General features: G+C 29.2%; 1 protein-coding gene across 7 annotated transcripts in view; it reads right to left on the bottom strand.

Moving 5' to 3' along the window:
• LOC117176963 (ribose-phosphate pyrophosphokinase 1) overlaps window positions 1-16,991 on the bottom strand; it is a 56,378-nt gene that overhangs the window by 13,290 nt on the left and 26,097 nt on the right. For all 7 annotated transcript variants that reach the window (XM_033367386.1, XM_033367388.1, XM_033367391.1 and 4 more), the window contains one exon: window positions 13,568-13,901. In XM_033367386.1, the coding sequence (XP_033223277.1) occupies window positions 13,568-13,901 (334 nt within the window). The remainder of the gene's footprint in view (window positions 1-13,567; window positions 13,902-16,991) is intronic.

Genomic DNA, 16,991 nt, shown 5'->3' with positions numbered 1-16,991 from the left:
ACAAACAAAATAAATTAAGTTATTTTCCTTTCTCTCAAAATTCTAATTTTGCCGCCCGCGTGCTCTAGCGCATGAGCAGTGGTGTTGTGGCAAGGTATCGTCGGTTGCGTACGTAGCGTACCGAAATGCGCGTCTCTGGACACCACTGCGCTTGGAGCCACATCTACTTTTCTCTCCTCGGTGGAAGAGAACATTTCTGTTCGTTTCGTTTCAGACCATCCCATGGGCAATACCAAATCTCAACACTAGTTCGTGACCGTATATACAAGGCTGTTGAAGCAATCATGGTGACAACGCACATCAGCCATTGGCTGTTCTGTTAGAAGAAGATGATGATGATGATGATGATGATGATGATGATGATGATGATGATGATGATGAAGAAGAACAACAAACAACGAGGTTAATGTGAAAAAACGATTTGCAATTTTTCCTAACTTAAACTTTGCACAAATATTGATTTCGTATTTCATACCATTTCTCTAACAGTTAAAAGTTAACTTTCTATTTAATAAAATATTTTTTAAATACGCTTAGGGTCATGAAACTTTTCGTAGCAGGAGTCGCTAGGTTGGTCAATTTCATTCAACTTTTAGTTAAGAGGAGATCCTCGAGGGCACGCTACCATGTAATTTACCATGAGTACCGTACCCATGCTTTCTAGCAGACGACAATCGCTTTTTATTTCGCAGGCGTTCTCAAATAGAATACGAGTTTAGTCAAAAGTTTACGTGAAAATAGATAAGATAATAAAAGAGGACTTCAAGCTGTAACTGCTCAAATTCCATTTAACCCCGAAACTATGAAAAAGGGAAATGCACTAGCCTCCTTCCATTCGGCACCAAATTTTGCGACATCTTTACGATACTGTCCATAACGTTAAGGTGTCATAACCATGGGCTGTCAACTAACAACTGTCATAATAACAGGAACACAATACGACTGTCCAGCAAGTGTCTACGAATGCATATATTCCATTCAACTACTTTTTAATTTTTTTAACAACTCCAAATTATACGAATCAACAAAAGCTTACCCACAATTGCACATAGTCAATAATGTTCTCTAATTTAATTTTTTTAACTGAGTCCAGGCTAGTCCAAAAACCACCTAAATCATGGATTTTTTATATAATATAAACTTCAAACACATTTTTCGGTTAAATATTTATACGATCACTTTCAACAAAATTTTTTTCTCTTGTTTTTATCTCCGTGAATCTTTTTTTTTCTTAAACATCAATGATTACTTTTTAATCCGATGAAGAAACTTGTTAAGTTTCGAAATGCCGTTATGTAAAATCTTCAATTACTACATTTAAACTCGTTATCATGACACAATAATATTTAAAAACAATTGTCTGGAAGCAGGCATTGGCTCTTGTCAATACTTTTATTTATTCTAATAATTTTAAAGATATTTTAATTATATTAATTTAAAATTGTATTTCATGAATGGGTTTGTATGGCAGAAAATACGGGGTATTGTCACTAAGCACGGTGTGAGTCTCAAACAATTTTAACCTAAAAAAAATATTAAAAGAAGTTTTTTTGCGGAATATTATTTATATATAGTATGCGCATATTTTGCTAAAAAAAATCATCGTTGGAGCGCTTTTTTCAAAATTAAAATTTGCATTAACAAAACAAAAATTTTCTTTTAAAAACTGGTTTTACTTGGGGATTGTACTCGTAATAAACGAAATATAAAGTCAAACAGGTTCCACAATTTTGGTTGTAAAATTATAACTGTTGAATTTACAAAGGAGAAAAAGTTTATTAAAAAATGATATTACTGAACTTTTTTCACATAATTTTCTCCTTAGTTGATGTTCGGATATGTTTGATATGCAAATTTAAAAAATGGTGGGAGCGCTTAAGAAAACATTTTTATTCTTATTTTTTTTATTTCTAAATTTTAAATATTTCTACTAAATATGGCTTCTTTTTGCCTCAAAGCTGGGTAAACAAAATATTATGAAATTTTGTTTCGAAATGAGAATTGTATAATCTACAGAGGTTTTCGTATATTTGAGAAAACACGTTTATCATAGCAAAAGTTCTTGAAGCATTAATTTACTTACCGCTGGCATGATTTTTAAAATAAATATAACCTAATGAAAACTTAAAATTTTGAGGGGAAAAAAGGTTTGAAAACAATTTTGTATTTGAAATCTTGTTATTGAAAAGTACTTTTATGGCAACATAAAACAGTATCCAATAAATATTATACAGCCCCTGGTCATATTATTAGACCAAAGATGAAAAATCACTTTTTCGTTATTTTAACTACAACACATAATTTCTAAATATTTTTTGTTAAATTATGAGCGCGCACATATCATATAAGTTTGACTCAAAAAGTAATGATATACATTAGACTGTAGCATTTTTTCAAAGACACACCATTTTTTATTGAAAGCAGTATTTTGTATGATCACCTTAAGCATTAGTCCAGACGCCATATCCAGTCCTGTCGGATCTTATATGTCGACAAAATATTTTGAGTGAATCGTATGCAGAATGATCACCTGATTCCGAGTCAGTGTGGTACGTCCTCAGCTGATTGTGCGTTCTCGAGATATTCGCAATTAATCAATTTTTTAATTACTCCCGATTAATGATTTTCTATTAAACATATTTCGATTTTTTTCTGCACATTATTGGCTCATTACAGGACGAATAAAAAACGTTCAAACATATTTGCCCTCCGACGAATATTTATTGCACAATAGCAACTAATAGGCGAAAAAATTGGAAAAAAATTCTATCTGCCATATCTTCAAAAATATGATCTAAAAGAGAAATATTATTTTAATTTATGAAAATAACAGCTCAAATACACACTTTTTATAATAAAAACTATTTCTCTAAAGTTAATACTTTCCTGGCAAAGTTGAGTTTTATTGGGTGAAATTCTGCGGTGTGGTAATAAATAGTAATTTTTAGTAAATTAAATTCATGTTAGAAACAATATTTTTGTTCAAATATATTGTTGCTGTTCCCAGACACACAGTTCCTGTAAAATTATAGTGAAATTGTTTACATTTAAGCAAGGACGCATGAATAATCAATTACGGGGTTTCAAATACTAACAACTTTTCTACAAAAAGTTATAAATGTTTTAAATTTAGCATGATAATTCTCTAAAGTATCACTAAAACAATGGTGTTAAGAAAAAATTGTTTATACAAAAATTGTAACCTGTAGAACAATCTAAATTCCAATTATTTATATAAAGTTCCATATGCAGTGGAAACTTGGCACGAAGCTTAAAACAATCTTAAATATTATTTAAAATTCAGTCATATAATTTAAATTTCTTAATTTTTATTAATTTAGTAGTTATGAACTTCCCTTTTTTTAAGAATTCGACAATGGGCTTGATAAGTGACATTGTAAACTCGGAAGCGCTCATCTGGCCGGCTGGTTCGGACCCCATAGGCGTGGAAATAGAAAATGCTAACAGAAGGGTTCATGGGTCCATTCGGCACTGTGAAACTATTTTGCTGTTATAAGAAATAAGAAATTAATCAATTTCTACAAAAATAATTTTCTTTTATTTCCTTGAAAAACTAGAATCAGAATAAAATTAAGTAAGGGTGAAAATTATTTTCAGTTTTTAATATTTTACAGAAAACTTAGAGTGAAGTTTCCTTTTGGAACCAGAAAACGTTTCAGAAAAAAAAATAAAACAATAAAGTAAAAATTATTTCTTGAAAAAAGATCCTACTCCATCTTCACTCCATTGGGAATCGAACCACAGAACTTCTGATTTCCGGTCAGGTGCTTTTCCAATTAAGCTATTAGAAGGATCAGAATAAGAACTCTTATTTCAAGAACATAACGCTAATTTTTAGCTAGGTGTTAATGGTACAAGTAATTATTTTAAAATTTTTTTAATTTATCTGCTATATCAGCAGAGATTGTACCTTACCGACAGTAGATCAACCCTCCAAAACATGAAGGCAGAAAATCTACACAATATCGATCAAGTTAAGAATCTTCAATAACACAAAATGCTTAGCGTCTTAATAAGACTAGATGGAAAATAATATTTTTAAATTAAAATTATTTCTTGAAAAAAGATCCTACTCCATCTTCACTCCATAGAAATAATCTTAATTTAAAAATATTATTTTCCACCTAGTCTTATTAAGACGTTAAGCATTTTCTGTTCTTGAAGATTCTTAACTTGATCGATATTGTGTAGATTTTCCGCCTTCATGGTTTGGAGGGTTGATCTACTGTCGGTAAGGTACAATCTCTGATGATATAGCAGATAAATTTTTTAAAAATTTAAAATAATTACTTGTACCATTAACACCTAGCTAAAAATAAGCGTTATGTTCCTGAATTAAGAGTTCTTATTCTGATCCCTCTAATAGCTTAATTGGAAAAGCACCTAACCGGAAATCAGAAGTTTTGTGGTTCGATTCCCAATGGAGTGAAGATGGAGTAGGATCTTTTTTCAAGAAATAATTTTAGTTTAAAAATATCATTTTCCATCTAGTCTTATTAAGACGTTAAGCATTTTCTGTTATTGAAGATTCGTAACTTGATCGATATTGTGTAGATTTTCCATCTTCATGGTTTGGAGGGTTGATCTACTGTCGGTAAGGTACAATCTCTGATGATATAGCAGATAAATTTTTTTTAAAATTTTAAATAACAATAAAGTAATCGGAGACTTACTTCGAAATTAGATATTTCTTCATTGAGACATTTAACTATTTTTTCTTCTACTGAGGAATGTCTCACTTTTTTTAATTTTCATTTTTGTAGAAAAAATTGGAAGTAATTTAAAGGAAGTGGGTGTATCTACATAATTCGGCTATTAGTGCCGAAGTCTCGGTATATTTTTGCAGATTTCAAATTAAAAATTTAGAAGCTGTTTAAGAATTATAAAAGGCTTCAAAAGGATAAAAACATTTTCTTAAGATTCTTCGGAAAATAAAAAATGATTCATTTTTTTCTTATTCTTTTAAGAGAATATTTAAAAAGATTTTCAAAGATTTCCAAAATTGTAAAAAAGAATGTGGAATATTCGAAGGATTTTTTTTTACATTTATAAAATTTACTCTGAATTGTAAGAACAATTAAAAAATATCTTTTTAAATGAATCAAATTTTGCTTGTCATGTTCAAAAAATTTTGGTAACTTAAAAAAATTCCTTTAAAATATTCCAGATTTCGTTTTGAAAATTGTGAAAATCTTTGAAAATATTTTCTTAAAATATTTTTTAACATAAGAAACCATCTTACATTTTCCTTGGAATGTTCAAAAAATGTTTTATTTTTTATTTTGAAGCCTTTTAGAATTCTTAAAAAGCTTCTAAAATTTGTATTTGAAATTTGCACAAATCTACATTTTGTTTTAAGGGCATGTGACACAGCTAAATACCTATATTACCGACCACAGTTTTTCAGTTCACTGAATGTTCTTTTGAACCTCAGAACTTTTTATGTAAATAAAATATCGAGCTGAAACTTTGGGAAATGTATTAGAGTACAATGAAGTACGTTTAGGTACTGCATTTTGGTAGGAACTTCACTGAAAATTATTTCATCTTTTTTCCGAACCTCAACATTTTTTGAACGTTCGAACTTTTTTTATACATAAAATATCGGTCTCAAACTTTGAGCAGTGCAAGAGCCGAAAGAAAACTACGTTTAAGTACAAAGCTTAATAATAAAAAATGTAAAAAAATATATTTTAACAATCAATTCCAACGGCATCAGCCGGTAACGTTGTACACGAAAATACGAAACCTGGCGGTCACTAGACGAGGCTCTAGAGAGTTCGTATTTTCGTGTACAACGTTACCGGCTGATTCCGTTGGAATTGATTGTTGAAATATATTTTTTTACATCTTTTATTATTAAGCTTTGTACTAAAACGTAGTTTTCTTTCGACTCTTGCATTTCTCAAAGTTTGAGACCGATATTTTAGGTATAAAAAAAGTTCGAACGTTCAAAAAATATCGATGTTCAGAAAAAAGATGAAATAATTTTCAGTGAAGTTCCTACCAAAATGCAGTACCTAAACGTACTTTATTGTACTCTAAAACATTTTCCAACGTTTCAGCTCGATATTTTAGTTACAAAAAAAGTTCTTAGGTTCAAAAAAACATTCAATGAACTGAAAAAGTGAGATTGGTAATATAGGTATTAACTGTGTCACATGCCCTTAAATGAGGCTGCAGCAAATGCTCGAAAATTTCTATACGAATAGGCGTATGTTGTCCGAACATACAACTCGTTTAAATTATTTTAAATCATTTTAAATTTTACATTAATTTTGAAACTTTTTAAAACTTAAAATGACTCAAGTTTTTCCTATAAATAATAAGCAGGATATTCTAAAAATTGTATGAAAAAAGTCATTAGTTTTAAAAGATATTTATAAATACTGAAAAAATTATTTAAAATTTGAAAAAGTTTAAATTAAATTCTAGATTTCTCTGGATTTTGAAACAAAATGTTGAAGTTTTTCAAGGATGTTTTAAAGTCTTTAAAATAATTTAACTTATAATTTTAGATGTGTTGAGTTAAATAATGTTAATTTTTGAATTTTTAATGTTTGTAACTTAAACTTTTTTAAAAAAATCTAATTTTGAAAATCTGAACGTTCATTGATTGAATGTTCAACGTAAAACAGTGAAAATTATAACGCCGATTTATATTTTTGGAACTGAATTTGAATCTTTGAACTCTATAGTTTATAAAAGATAAAAATTCTAAATTTTTGCAGTATATCTACATTTCATTTTAAATTGTTTAATTGAAAAGTGTTAGTACCTAACTTCCATTTTATACGTGCAAAATAATTCAGCATTTGAGTATAACATTTTTTTATTTAAAAACAAAAAAGCAAGAGTTCCACTTTGAGTGCTTTCATTTGTAATATATTTTTTATTACTTCAGATGGAATTTTTTTAGCTTTGGAGATGAAATTTGTTTATTTTATTGACCATGAAAAATTTTTGCGAACTGGAAAAAAACCGGAAAATTTCCGAGATTTTTCTTCTTCGATGAAAATAGCCACACCGATGATCCCATAATTATATTAGATGAATGATAAATGATTTAGAAATATTACTATACATACTGACACGATATGTAACTGCATATACAATAATCATGTACATGAAAAAACTATTTCATAATATCAATCTTATAAATGAGTCTCCATCATTTTTTTACCTTAACCAAACAACACAATTTATTTTCAAAATTAAATCAGTTTTTCTGGAAGAATAATTCAGTGCATAATATTGCGGCTGAGTGGGCCTTCAACCCTTGCTCGGTATCTACGACGATTCGACGCCAATGATTTTTGACCTGGCCGGTCGTTAACAATATTCCCAATTTACGGCATCACTTATAGCCCCATTGTCAAACTCTCCCAAAAAAAGGAAAGTTGATAACTATTAAATAAATAAAAATTAAGAAATTTAAATTCTATGACTGAATTTTAAATAGTATTTAAGATTGTTTCAGCTTCGTGCCAAGTTCCCACTGCATATAGAACTATAAATAATTGAAATTTAGATTGTTCTACAGGTTACAATTCTTGTATAAACAATTTTTTCTTATCATCATTGTTTTACTGGTACTTAAGAGAATTATCATGCTAAATTTAAAACATTTATAACTTTTTGTAGAAAAGTTGTTAGTATTTGAAACCCCGTAATTGATTATTCATGCGTCGTGGCTTAAATTTAAACAATTTCAACCATAATTTCACAGGAACTTTGTGTCTGGGAACAGCAACAATATATTTAAGCAAAAATATTGTCTCTAACATGAATTTAATTTACTAAAAATTACTATTTATTCTCACACCGCAGAATTTCACCCAGTAAAACTCAATTTTGCCAGGAAAGTATTAACTTTAGAGAAATAGTTTTTATTATAAAAAGTACGTAATTTAGCTGTTATTTTCATAAATTATAAAAATATTTCTCTTTTAGATCATATTTTTGAAGATATGGCAGATAGAATTTTTTTCCAATTTTTTCGCCTATTAGTTGCTATTGTGCAATAAATATTCATCGGAGGACAAATATGTTTCAACGTTTTTTATTCGTGCTGTAATGAGCTAATAAAGTGCAGAAAAAAAATCGAAATAAGTTTAATGGAAAACCATTAATCGGGAGTAATTAAAAAATTGATTAATTGCGAATATCTCGAGAACGCACAATCTGCCGAAGACGTACCACATCGATTCGGAATCAGGTGATCATTCTGCATACGAATCACTCAAAATATTTTGGCGACATATAAGATCCGACAGGACTGGATATTGCGTCTGGACTACATGATGTCTATACAATTGTCTATTTTTCTTCCTATTTCTACATTATGTTGCCAAGTGTCATTAAATATATGAATCTTTTCTTGCTTGGTTATAGGACCGTATTTACAAACTTTAGATTTCATGAAGTCCCTAACATTCTCGCTAGGATTCATATCCAGACAATTTCCTGACCAGTCAAGAACAATGACTTTTCTTTTCTATTAAATTCAAACGTGTTAAGTCTTTCAAAAATAACATGGAATATTATCAAAGATGCATTTTAATTTGTGCATAAAAGTGTTTTAACTTTTTTTAAGGTGTCTTCTCAAACCCTGGAAAAAAATTCCCGGACAATTCCAAATTTTTTTTCCAGGTATTCCAAATTTCTTCTAGGTACAATTTTTCGTAATATAAAGCCATTCAAGTATTTTGCAATTTTTTAAACAATAGACTTGGAATATGTATACAGTCATATTAATCATTGAATTAAATACTTAAATTTAACTATAAGCAATGATTATTAAATATAATAAATGATTTTTTTTAATTTGCCTCAAGACCATGAATTTGAATAATAATACATATTTATTTTATCTTTTTATACTACTTCAAATTCGTTATCTATTTAGATAAAATTAATGTTCTACTTTCAACTAAAAAGATGACTTTCTAAATCAAATGATAAATATTTAAGTGGAATACTTGCATTCTCAACCAAAAATACGAATTTTTGAACAAGAAGTTTAATTTTCGAAGAAGATTAATCTTCTACTAAAAAAATACACCATTTTCAATCAAATTGTTTAATTTTTAACAAAAATTATGCATTTTTATCTGGAATAGTTGAATTTTCAACCAAAAAATATGAGTTTTCTATCAAAACTGATGCATTTTTAACTAAAAAAAATTAATTGTCAGCCTAAAATTCAATAATTAAATTTTCAGTTAAAAAATGAATTTCCAACCAATGAGATAAATTTTTAGCTAGAAAAATGGGATATTCAATTGAAGTAGTTAGATTTTCAGTTAAAAGAATAATCATTTGTGACAAAAAAAAAATAATTTCAAAAAAGTTACACTTTTAAACTAAGTGATTAAATTTGTCACTAAAGTGATAAATCTCTGATTGAAATAGTTAAATTTTAAACCAAAAACAGGAATGTTCAAACAAAATTATCAATCTTTTACTAAAATAATTAAAGATTAATTTCTACCAAAAAGACGGATTTTCAAACAAAAAATATAATTTTTAAACCAAAAAGTGATTTGGTCAACAAGAGAGATGAACTTTTAACCAAAATGATGGAATAGACAACTGGCATAGTTAAATTCTCAGTAGAAAAATTGATTTTCAGCAAAAGAAAAAACGAATTTTCAACAAAATAGCTCATTTTACAAGCAAAGAGATTAATTTTACATTAAAATGATGAACTTTCAACCAAGTAATTTAATTTTATATCCAAAAAAGAATTCTGTCTGAACAAAGAAAGGTTTTTCAATGAACAGAGAGAAAAAACTGTAAACACACTGTTCAGTTTTCAAACAAGAAAATGAATTTTCAACAAAAAATAGAATAGATTAATTTTCAGTTGAAAAAATTAATTGCAAAAAAAAAGAAATTTTCAACAAAATATTTAAATAAAGCAATATATAACTACTTTTACAAATGAAGAATAATTATTATTCATTTTTATAATTCAAATTTAACAAAAAATTAAGTACGCTCTCGAAAAAATTTCCCTGACATTTCCAGGTTTATAAAAATTCCCTGATAATTCCAGGACCCTGTTTATTTTATTTTTTATTTATTGTATGCATAAGTATTTACCGGAAACAAAGCGTTTTAGATGGAATTTACATCTTATACTGCGGAAAAGCAGCATTTTTGACAGAAATATTTTTTAACAAAAAATAAAAAAAAACATTATTTTACTATTTATTGTGATTTTCAACCGATTATAAACTTGAATGGACTTATTTTGAAGCATAAATGAACTCTAAGTAAATTTTTATCAATTTATACATGAAATATTTACTATTTAAAAATCTGATCTAAAATTTGGGTTATAATTCGTATTTCATTTTCAATTGTCTATTATTCGTATTCTTTACATAATCTGTATAAAATTTAACGCTACATACATTAATTAGAGTTTATTTAGGCTTATAATACACGGAAATTCACATAAACTAGTGAAATAATTGTTCCTGAAACAAAAATTCACAAAAATGTGTTTTTTCTATGTATGATAGAAATTCTATCTAAAACGATTTGTTTTTGATGGAGATTTGTTTTTAGTATTCAATCATTGTTTTTAACTTTACAAAAAAAATCGTAAAAACGTTCTATAATGCTTGAAAAAATAATAGTTAAAACATGAAACCTTACAAACTATAAAAGATCAAACTAATTGTTGGAACAGTCAACACAGGCAGCAAAGCGGTGCTCAGGGCACCGTTCTGGTAATTCTGGCAAACATTCTGTAAAATCGAAATCATCATTTAACAGGATGTGTAATTGATTTTTATATCATTTTTGGGCCAATAAACTCATTTTCGTCCAAATTTCCCTTAGTACTTTTTGAACTTCCACCCTTCAGTATTATCAGGAATCTCCAGAACATACAGAAATCGTCAGTACTTCTGATTATTTCTGACTTTATTTTTTATTAGAATTTAAAAATGAATACTTCTTACTTCCTCGTGATTGAGATGACACTCGACGCCTTTTGGATGCTCCTTCCATATTCGCTGGCATATTGTCAGTATCAGAGTCAGAATTCGGGTTAAATTCTGACTCTGCAGCTGATTTTCCAATGCAGCTTCTTTCGGTATCCGTATAGACAGAACATCATAATGACGCAGGAGTCTTACCTCCTTCACAGCGCCTTCCCACCAACATTTTTAACGAATTTTTTTCTCACTAAAACACCTCTATTTCGTTGCACAACACTATTTTATATTAAAAAATACTTCACAACTTTTGCACTGAAATTTCAACTCATTTTCTACACCTGGGTCATAGGACCCGAAAAGGCAGTTTTGTGCGCTTCACTCGAAAGCCAAGGCCGAAATAAGGACGTTACTATACCAGTCACATAGACCGTATTTTTGCCCTAATTTTCAGCCTAGCGCTCCTCTCCACCGAAACGATCCCTAAGCGGAAAAACTAATTATTTGGATCGCTTGGATCACCAGTGACCCAGGTGTAGACCAGAGGGTTAAAATACATCTTGAAAATTGTAGACTCATTATAGTTCCCGTTTACAACACTAGGTGGTGCAATGGTCGACCGCCATAATATTAGAAAAGTATTTCGTAAAATTATGATTTAACTTCCTGTTGGGCGTAATACTACAAAAACTTAACTAATCTTTATATGATCTTTATATGAAAAAAGTCTGAATAACAGACATGAAAGAATTACTTATGAAAGTAATGCTACAAACTTTGATCAAATAGACTAAGGTACTTTGAAATAATAATATATCTAAAAATAAAAAATTTGAATGAATTTTTCTTTCCTTTTTTTACATTGGACTGAAATTGAATAGATTTCCCTGATTGTTTCCGTCTTTAAAAAAATTTTATATTCTTGATAAGGATATTGCCTGGACACCGGAATATTAGTACATATTGGTAAATGTGTGTAAATATTTTTGATAAAGAAAGGAAGGAAGGGAATTTGTAGGTCGCTTTTCTTTTTTAGAAATATTTGCATGTGTGCTTATCCAAATTTAGTTGTTTCTGGTCCTTGGAGTAATAAATTTTTACATGTTAGAGTGTTGTGTTATTAGAGTTAAAATTTAATTTAGTTGCTTTTGGTCCTTGGTGTATAAATTCGTTAAGGGGTTCCACTGGTGTGAATCGAAAACAATCGAATTTTTTGGCTTAATCTGTCACAAAACTCTCTGTAAACATTTGTATAAAGTCTCAGCTCTGAATTCCAAGTATTTCAGAAGATATAGCTAACAATGCACGGAAGTGCTGCTTGGATGCTCGTCGCGTTTCAAAACTTTAGAACGCATTTTCTCAAAATCATTTTTTTTTGCAACTTGTGTACACGATTACGTAAAAACTATTTGGGAACTATTGGGGACCCTTATTTCTATTCGAAACTTCACGCTAAAATTGAGAATTATGAAATAAAATAATGAATGTTTAGTTTTCGTTACTTTGATATTCTTAAATAAAATATTCAATGCAATTGTAATTTTTTATACTCACAATTTAAATTCCATAAAAATTGTTTTGTTTAAAAATAATTTAAATTTTCAAACTAAATTTAAAAGTAGCAAGAAATTCACGTCTCCTTGAGTTTCTATTATTTAATATTAAAAACATAATCAATTTTAAAATCCATAAGAACCATTTTTTCAATATTAAAAGTTTAAAAAATTGTCAAATGGACTTAAATAATTGATTACATTATTATATCTAACAGATAGAAAAATAAATAAATTACCATTTTTACGATCGGTTAATACCAATGTAAAGAATTTTTCCCCTTTAGTTAGGATAGCGTTTTTCAAAACTTTTCTATTAAAAATTACATCTTTCTTAAAAGTTTTTTCGAATTATTTATTTTAAAAGCTTTATAATTATAAAATTTTACATTTTGAGAGATAAAAATGACGAAAAATTAATTTTTTTATCGTCTGACTTTCAAGTAATCAACGCCTTGAATTTATTTTTGACCACTTATTTTTATTAAGTTATACCAGAGAAAAGGGTTCTCCGAGTCCTTCTAACTGGGATTTTTTTAAAGGGGTCACAAATTTCCTCTCAGTTTACCGTCGAAAAAAATTGGTAGATCTTGAAAAAGGCCGAGCGGTCCTGGGTCACGCTGCGCGTTTGGATTGTGGAGACACCTGACATAGAGTAAAGAAGCATATAAAAAACTTATGTTTCAGTTGAGAATTACGGGCGCTATCGTGTACACAATCGGCCTCATTCCTCAGCGACACGCTCAAGTTCACTTTGGATCACTCCGCCATTTTTTAAAAAATATTGTTAAAAAGTTGCCTCAAATATTTCTTTAAAATAAACTGCCTATGCCACTTCCTTTTCGTACAAAAAACATCCCGAAAAATCACCTTTTTTTAAGCTTCACACCAGGAAAATCCCTTAATTTTCTAAGACTTTTGTTATTAGATTTATAATTTGGATTGTTCAAGAGGAATTTGTGCTTTCATTTAATCTAAATTCATTTTTTTGAATTTGAATAGAAATATTAGAATGAATAGAGTACAATCATTTTTGTATACCTGAATCTTGGGGCAGTCTTTCATATGACCGTCTTGTGGAATGGTGTTAGTTACAACAACAGCCTCGAAGCATGCGTTATTAATCCTGTTAATGGCAGGGCCACTGAAAATACCGTGGGTTAAAATGGCATAAACTTTGGTTGCTCCTGCTTCCAACAATTTTTCCGCTGCGTGGCAAATCGTTCCACATGTGTCGGCCATATCATCCACAAGTATCGCTATTCTGTCTTTCACATCTCCAACTAAAACCATGCTCGCTACTTCGTTTGCCTTCTTCCTCTCTTTGTGAATCAAGGCGAATTCGACGTTTAGTCTGTCGGCGATGGATGTAACTCTGAAAGCAGAAGCAACTATTGAAACATGTAATTTTTAAAGAATCAAAATAATATGTTGTTTTACACTTTCAGATTTCAAATTTTCTTTAATTGTATTTGCCCACAAGAGAAAATTCCCAAATTAAGATAAACAGCTACTTTCAGGGTTGCCACTACAATATAACAAGAAAAAGTAATTATTATTCAAAGATTCCAACATTACGATCTGAACATTTTTTATTGTATATTCAAAAGAAAACTACAACTTAATATATTGAAAGTGAAATAGTTCGGGGTTCAGATTATTAAAAATAAAAAATTGAGCAATTTTAAGTTCGATTGTTGAATAATGTACAATTAAAAATTGGAAGCCTAATAAACTGAATAACTTTAATTCTAAAAGGGCACAAAAATTTGACATTATTTCAAAATAGTACAATTAATTGCAGTAAACTTCAAAATGAAATATATTGGAATTCGAAGCATTAAAACTTTGACAATATCCAAAAGTTACGTAGTATCAAAATTTGCCATTTTCGGCTTTTTTATGGAGATGATACTTTCGCCTTTGCTCCATCTTTGGAAACAATTCACGCGTTCCGGAACGAATCGAACGTGGCTGCATTTTGAGTTTTAAAAAAAGAACTTCGGACCTTTTATATTTATCTTGAAGTTCATGAAAATAAAAAAAAATCCCAAAAGTACGTGGACTGATTATGAACAGTTTTTTTCCGCAAGGGGTCTTATAACATGGAGGCCTACGGGACCCGCAAACTTTGACTGTGATTATCTCGAAACGCCGTTTTTTGAAGTTCATACTGCGAGCACGTCCCATTAGAAATGTTATGAATCGATCGAAACGAGCCCATTTAAAAAAAAGATAGGAAATATATATCTGAAAAAGTGTTGGGCAGCCACTCGTCACTTGTAACGAAGTTAATGAAAAAATTACGTCCATTGTAATTTGTTTAGGAACATTTTTTAGACACCTTTATAAAACCTTTATACACCTTTATACACCTTTATACACCTTTAGACATCTTTAGAACACCTTTTTAGACAAGTAACTTGTTACGTAATTTTTTAACATAATTTTTGTTACGTTGACCCTCGGAGCTAAAAGAGCCAATTTTACCGCTTTTATGGAAAATTCCCTATCCCTTATGCTGATTTCAGACAAATTGGAGTAAAATACATCTTCATGCAAAAAATTAAGCCGGTGTACATAATTTTTGTGCACAAGGTAGCGCAGTAAAAAACAAAATAATGAGTCTCTGAGTACTTTGCAATTGTTTCAAAACATAAAGACTTCTGCATTACAACTTCATTATTCCTGGTGCTTCTTTTGTGGAATGAATTTTCAATCTCGCAGACCTCGTGATGTCCCTAAGAAGATGCAAATTGATGAATCAGCCCTTCAATTACTCTTGAGGATTATTTCGAAATATAGTTTAAAGAAAATACCATTGTAAGTCTTTATTCTTTACTATTTATCAAACATATTGTTTTCCATGCGTCAAACTATCGCGCAGCTACATTTTTTTGCGGAATTATTTTTAAATTTCTAAAATGAAGAGGGGGGGAGGTCAACATTTAAAATAACTTTTAAAGGACTTTAAGTTACTTCTTTCAGTAAGGTAAAGAGTAACGAGTTACTTTTTTTGCTGAGTAACGTAACTTTAACGTCTATGATAAAAAAATAATACAGTCAAACCTCATTCATTGCAAGACTCATTTATTGCAATCCAAGATACTCGTCTGTCGTAACTTCCCCAACTCCTAACACTGATGGTCACATGTTCCGTACAACCAATGACAGCGCGGAAGCGGGAATGTATTGTGAGACCACTTCCGGATACGTGGGGTAGCGGGGTCCCCTCTCCAGTTGCAATAGACGAAGTGTTTACGTTTCGAAGGATTTGCAATAACCGAGGTTTAACTGTATTTAAATCTGTGTCGATACATTACAACTAATAGACAATTTAAATATTTATCATGACTTTTTAAACAATTTTCTATTGTTTAAACAAATGTAAATTATTTAAACAGTTATTTATTCCCAAATTTTTTAAAAATAATCGTATTTTCTGATTGAAATGTAACGGTTTGTCATTTTTTGGAGTTCCACATTTTTTAAAAACAGTATTTAATTATTTAACAATTATTTATTGTCAATTTTTAAAATTTCTTAAAATTTATAAAGATTTCTAAAATATATAAGAGATATCAACTTTCTTTCGAATTAATATCCTATACCACGTTTTTTTGAATAATTTCACAATTTTGATACATTTCTTTTAATGTTTAATAAACTTATATTTGTTTAAATAATCTTCATTTGCTCAAGCAGTTTTTTCGATAACTAAAAAAATGAAATAAAATAGAACACATACATGTTTCTGAACGTATAGCGTATAAAAAGAATACACTTAACACTTTTTAATTGCATAAACCAATATAATTTTTTTTTTAATAATTATTTTCCAAAAAAACTTTTAAAATTATAATTAATTGTGTGTCTTCTATTATATTTTATTTTGTTAGTTATTCAAAAATTACTGCTTGAGCAAATAAAAATTGCTAAAACAAACAGAAATTTGTTAAATATTAGAAGTATTGTATCAAAATGATGTATCTATTCAACAAAAAGTAGCATAGGATACCAATTTGAAATAAGTGGATATATCTGGGCCAATTTTTATACATTTTGAAAATAAACAATAATTAAAGTTTAAATAATTATGTATTTTTTTTAATTTACTACTCCAAACAATGACAAAATATTGCATTTCAATAAAAAATTATTTGTTTGAAAAAGACGACGGCAATTGCTAAAAAGTAACGATAACACGTGAAAATGTATTTTTTTATTTTTAGGTAATATTCGGGGCGCTGTGGGGAGGGTGGGTTTGAAATGAAAGTTATTAGTATGGTTTTATTTCGTAGACACACCTATTAAAACCCTAAAAAAAAAACTTGGCACGTTTCGATGAAACCTGGAACATGAGTTCAATTTTTTGGGAAAAAATGTAGAAATCACTGCGTTTAGCTTAAAGCCATGAGACGAGTGGGTCACGTGATCAGATTCCTACCTTACCGCCACTATTTTT

The sequence above is a fragment of the Belonocnema kinseyi genome, chromosome 7 (assembly GCF_010883055.1).
Source record: "Belonocnema kinseyi isolate 2016_QV_RU_SX_M_011 chromosome 7, B_treatae_v1, whole genome shotgun sequence".
Taxonomy (NCBI): Eukaryota; Metazoa; Arthropoda; class Insecta; order Hymenoptera; family Cynipidae; genus Belonocnema; species Belonocnema kinseyi.
The sequence above is the reverse complement of the archived record's forward strand: the minus strand, read 5'-3'. Positions and strand labels throughout refer to the sequence as shown.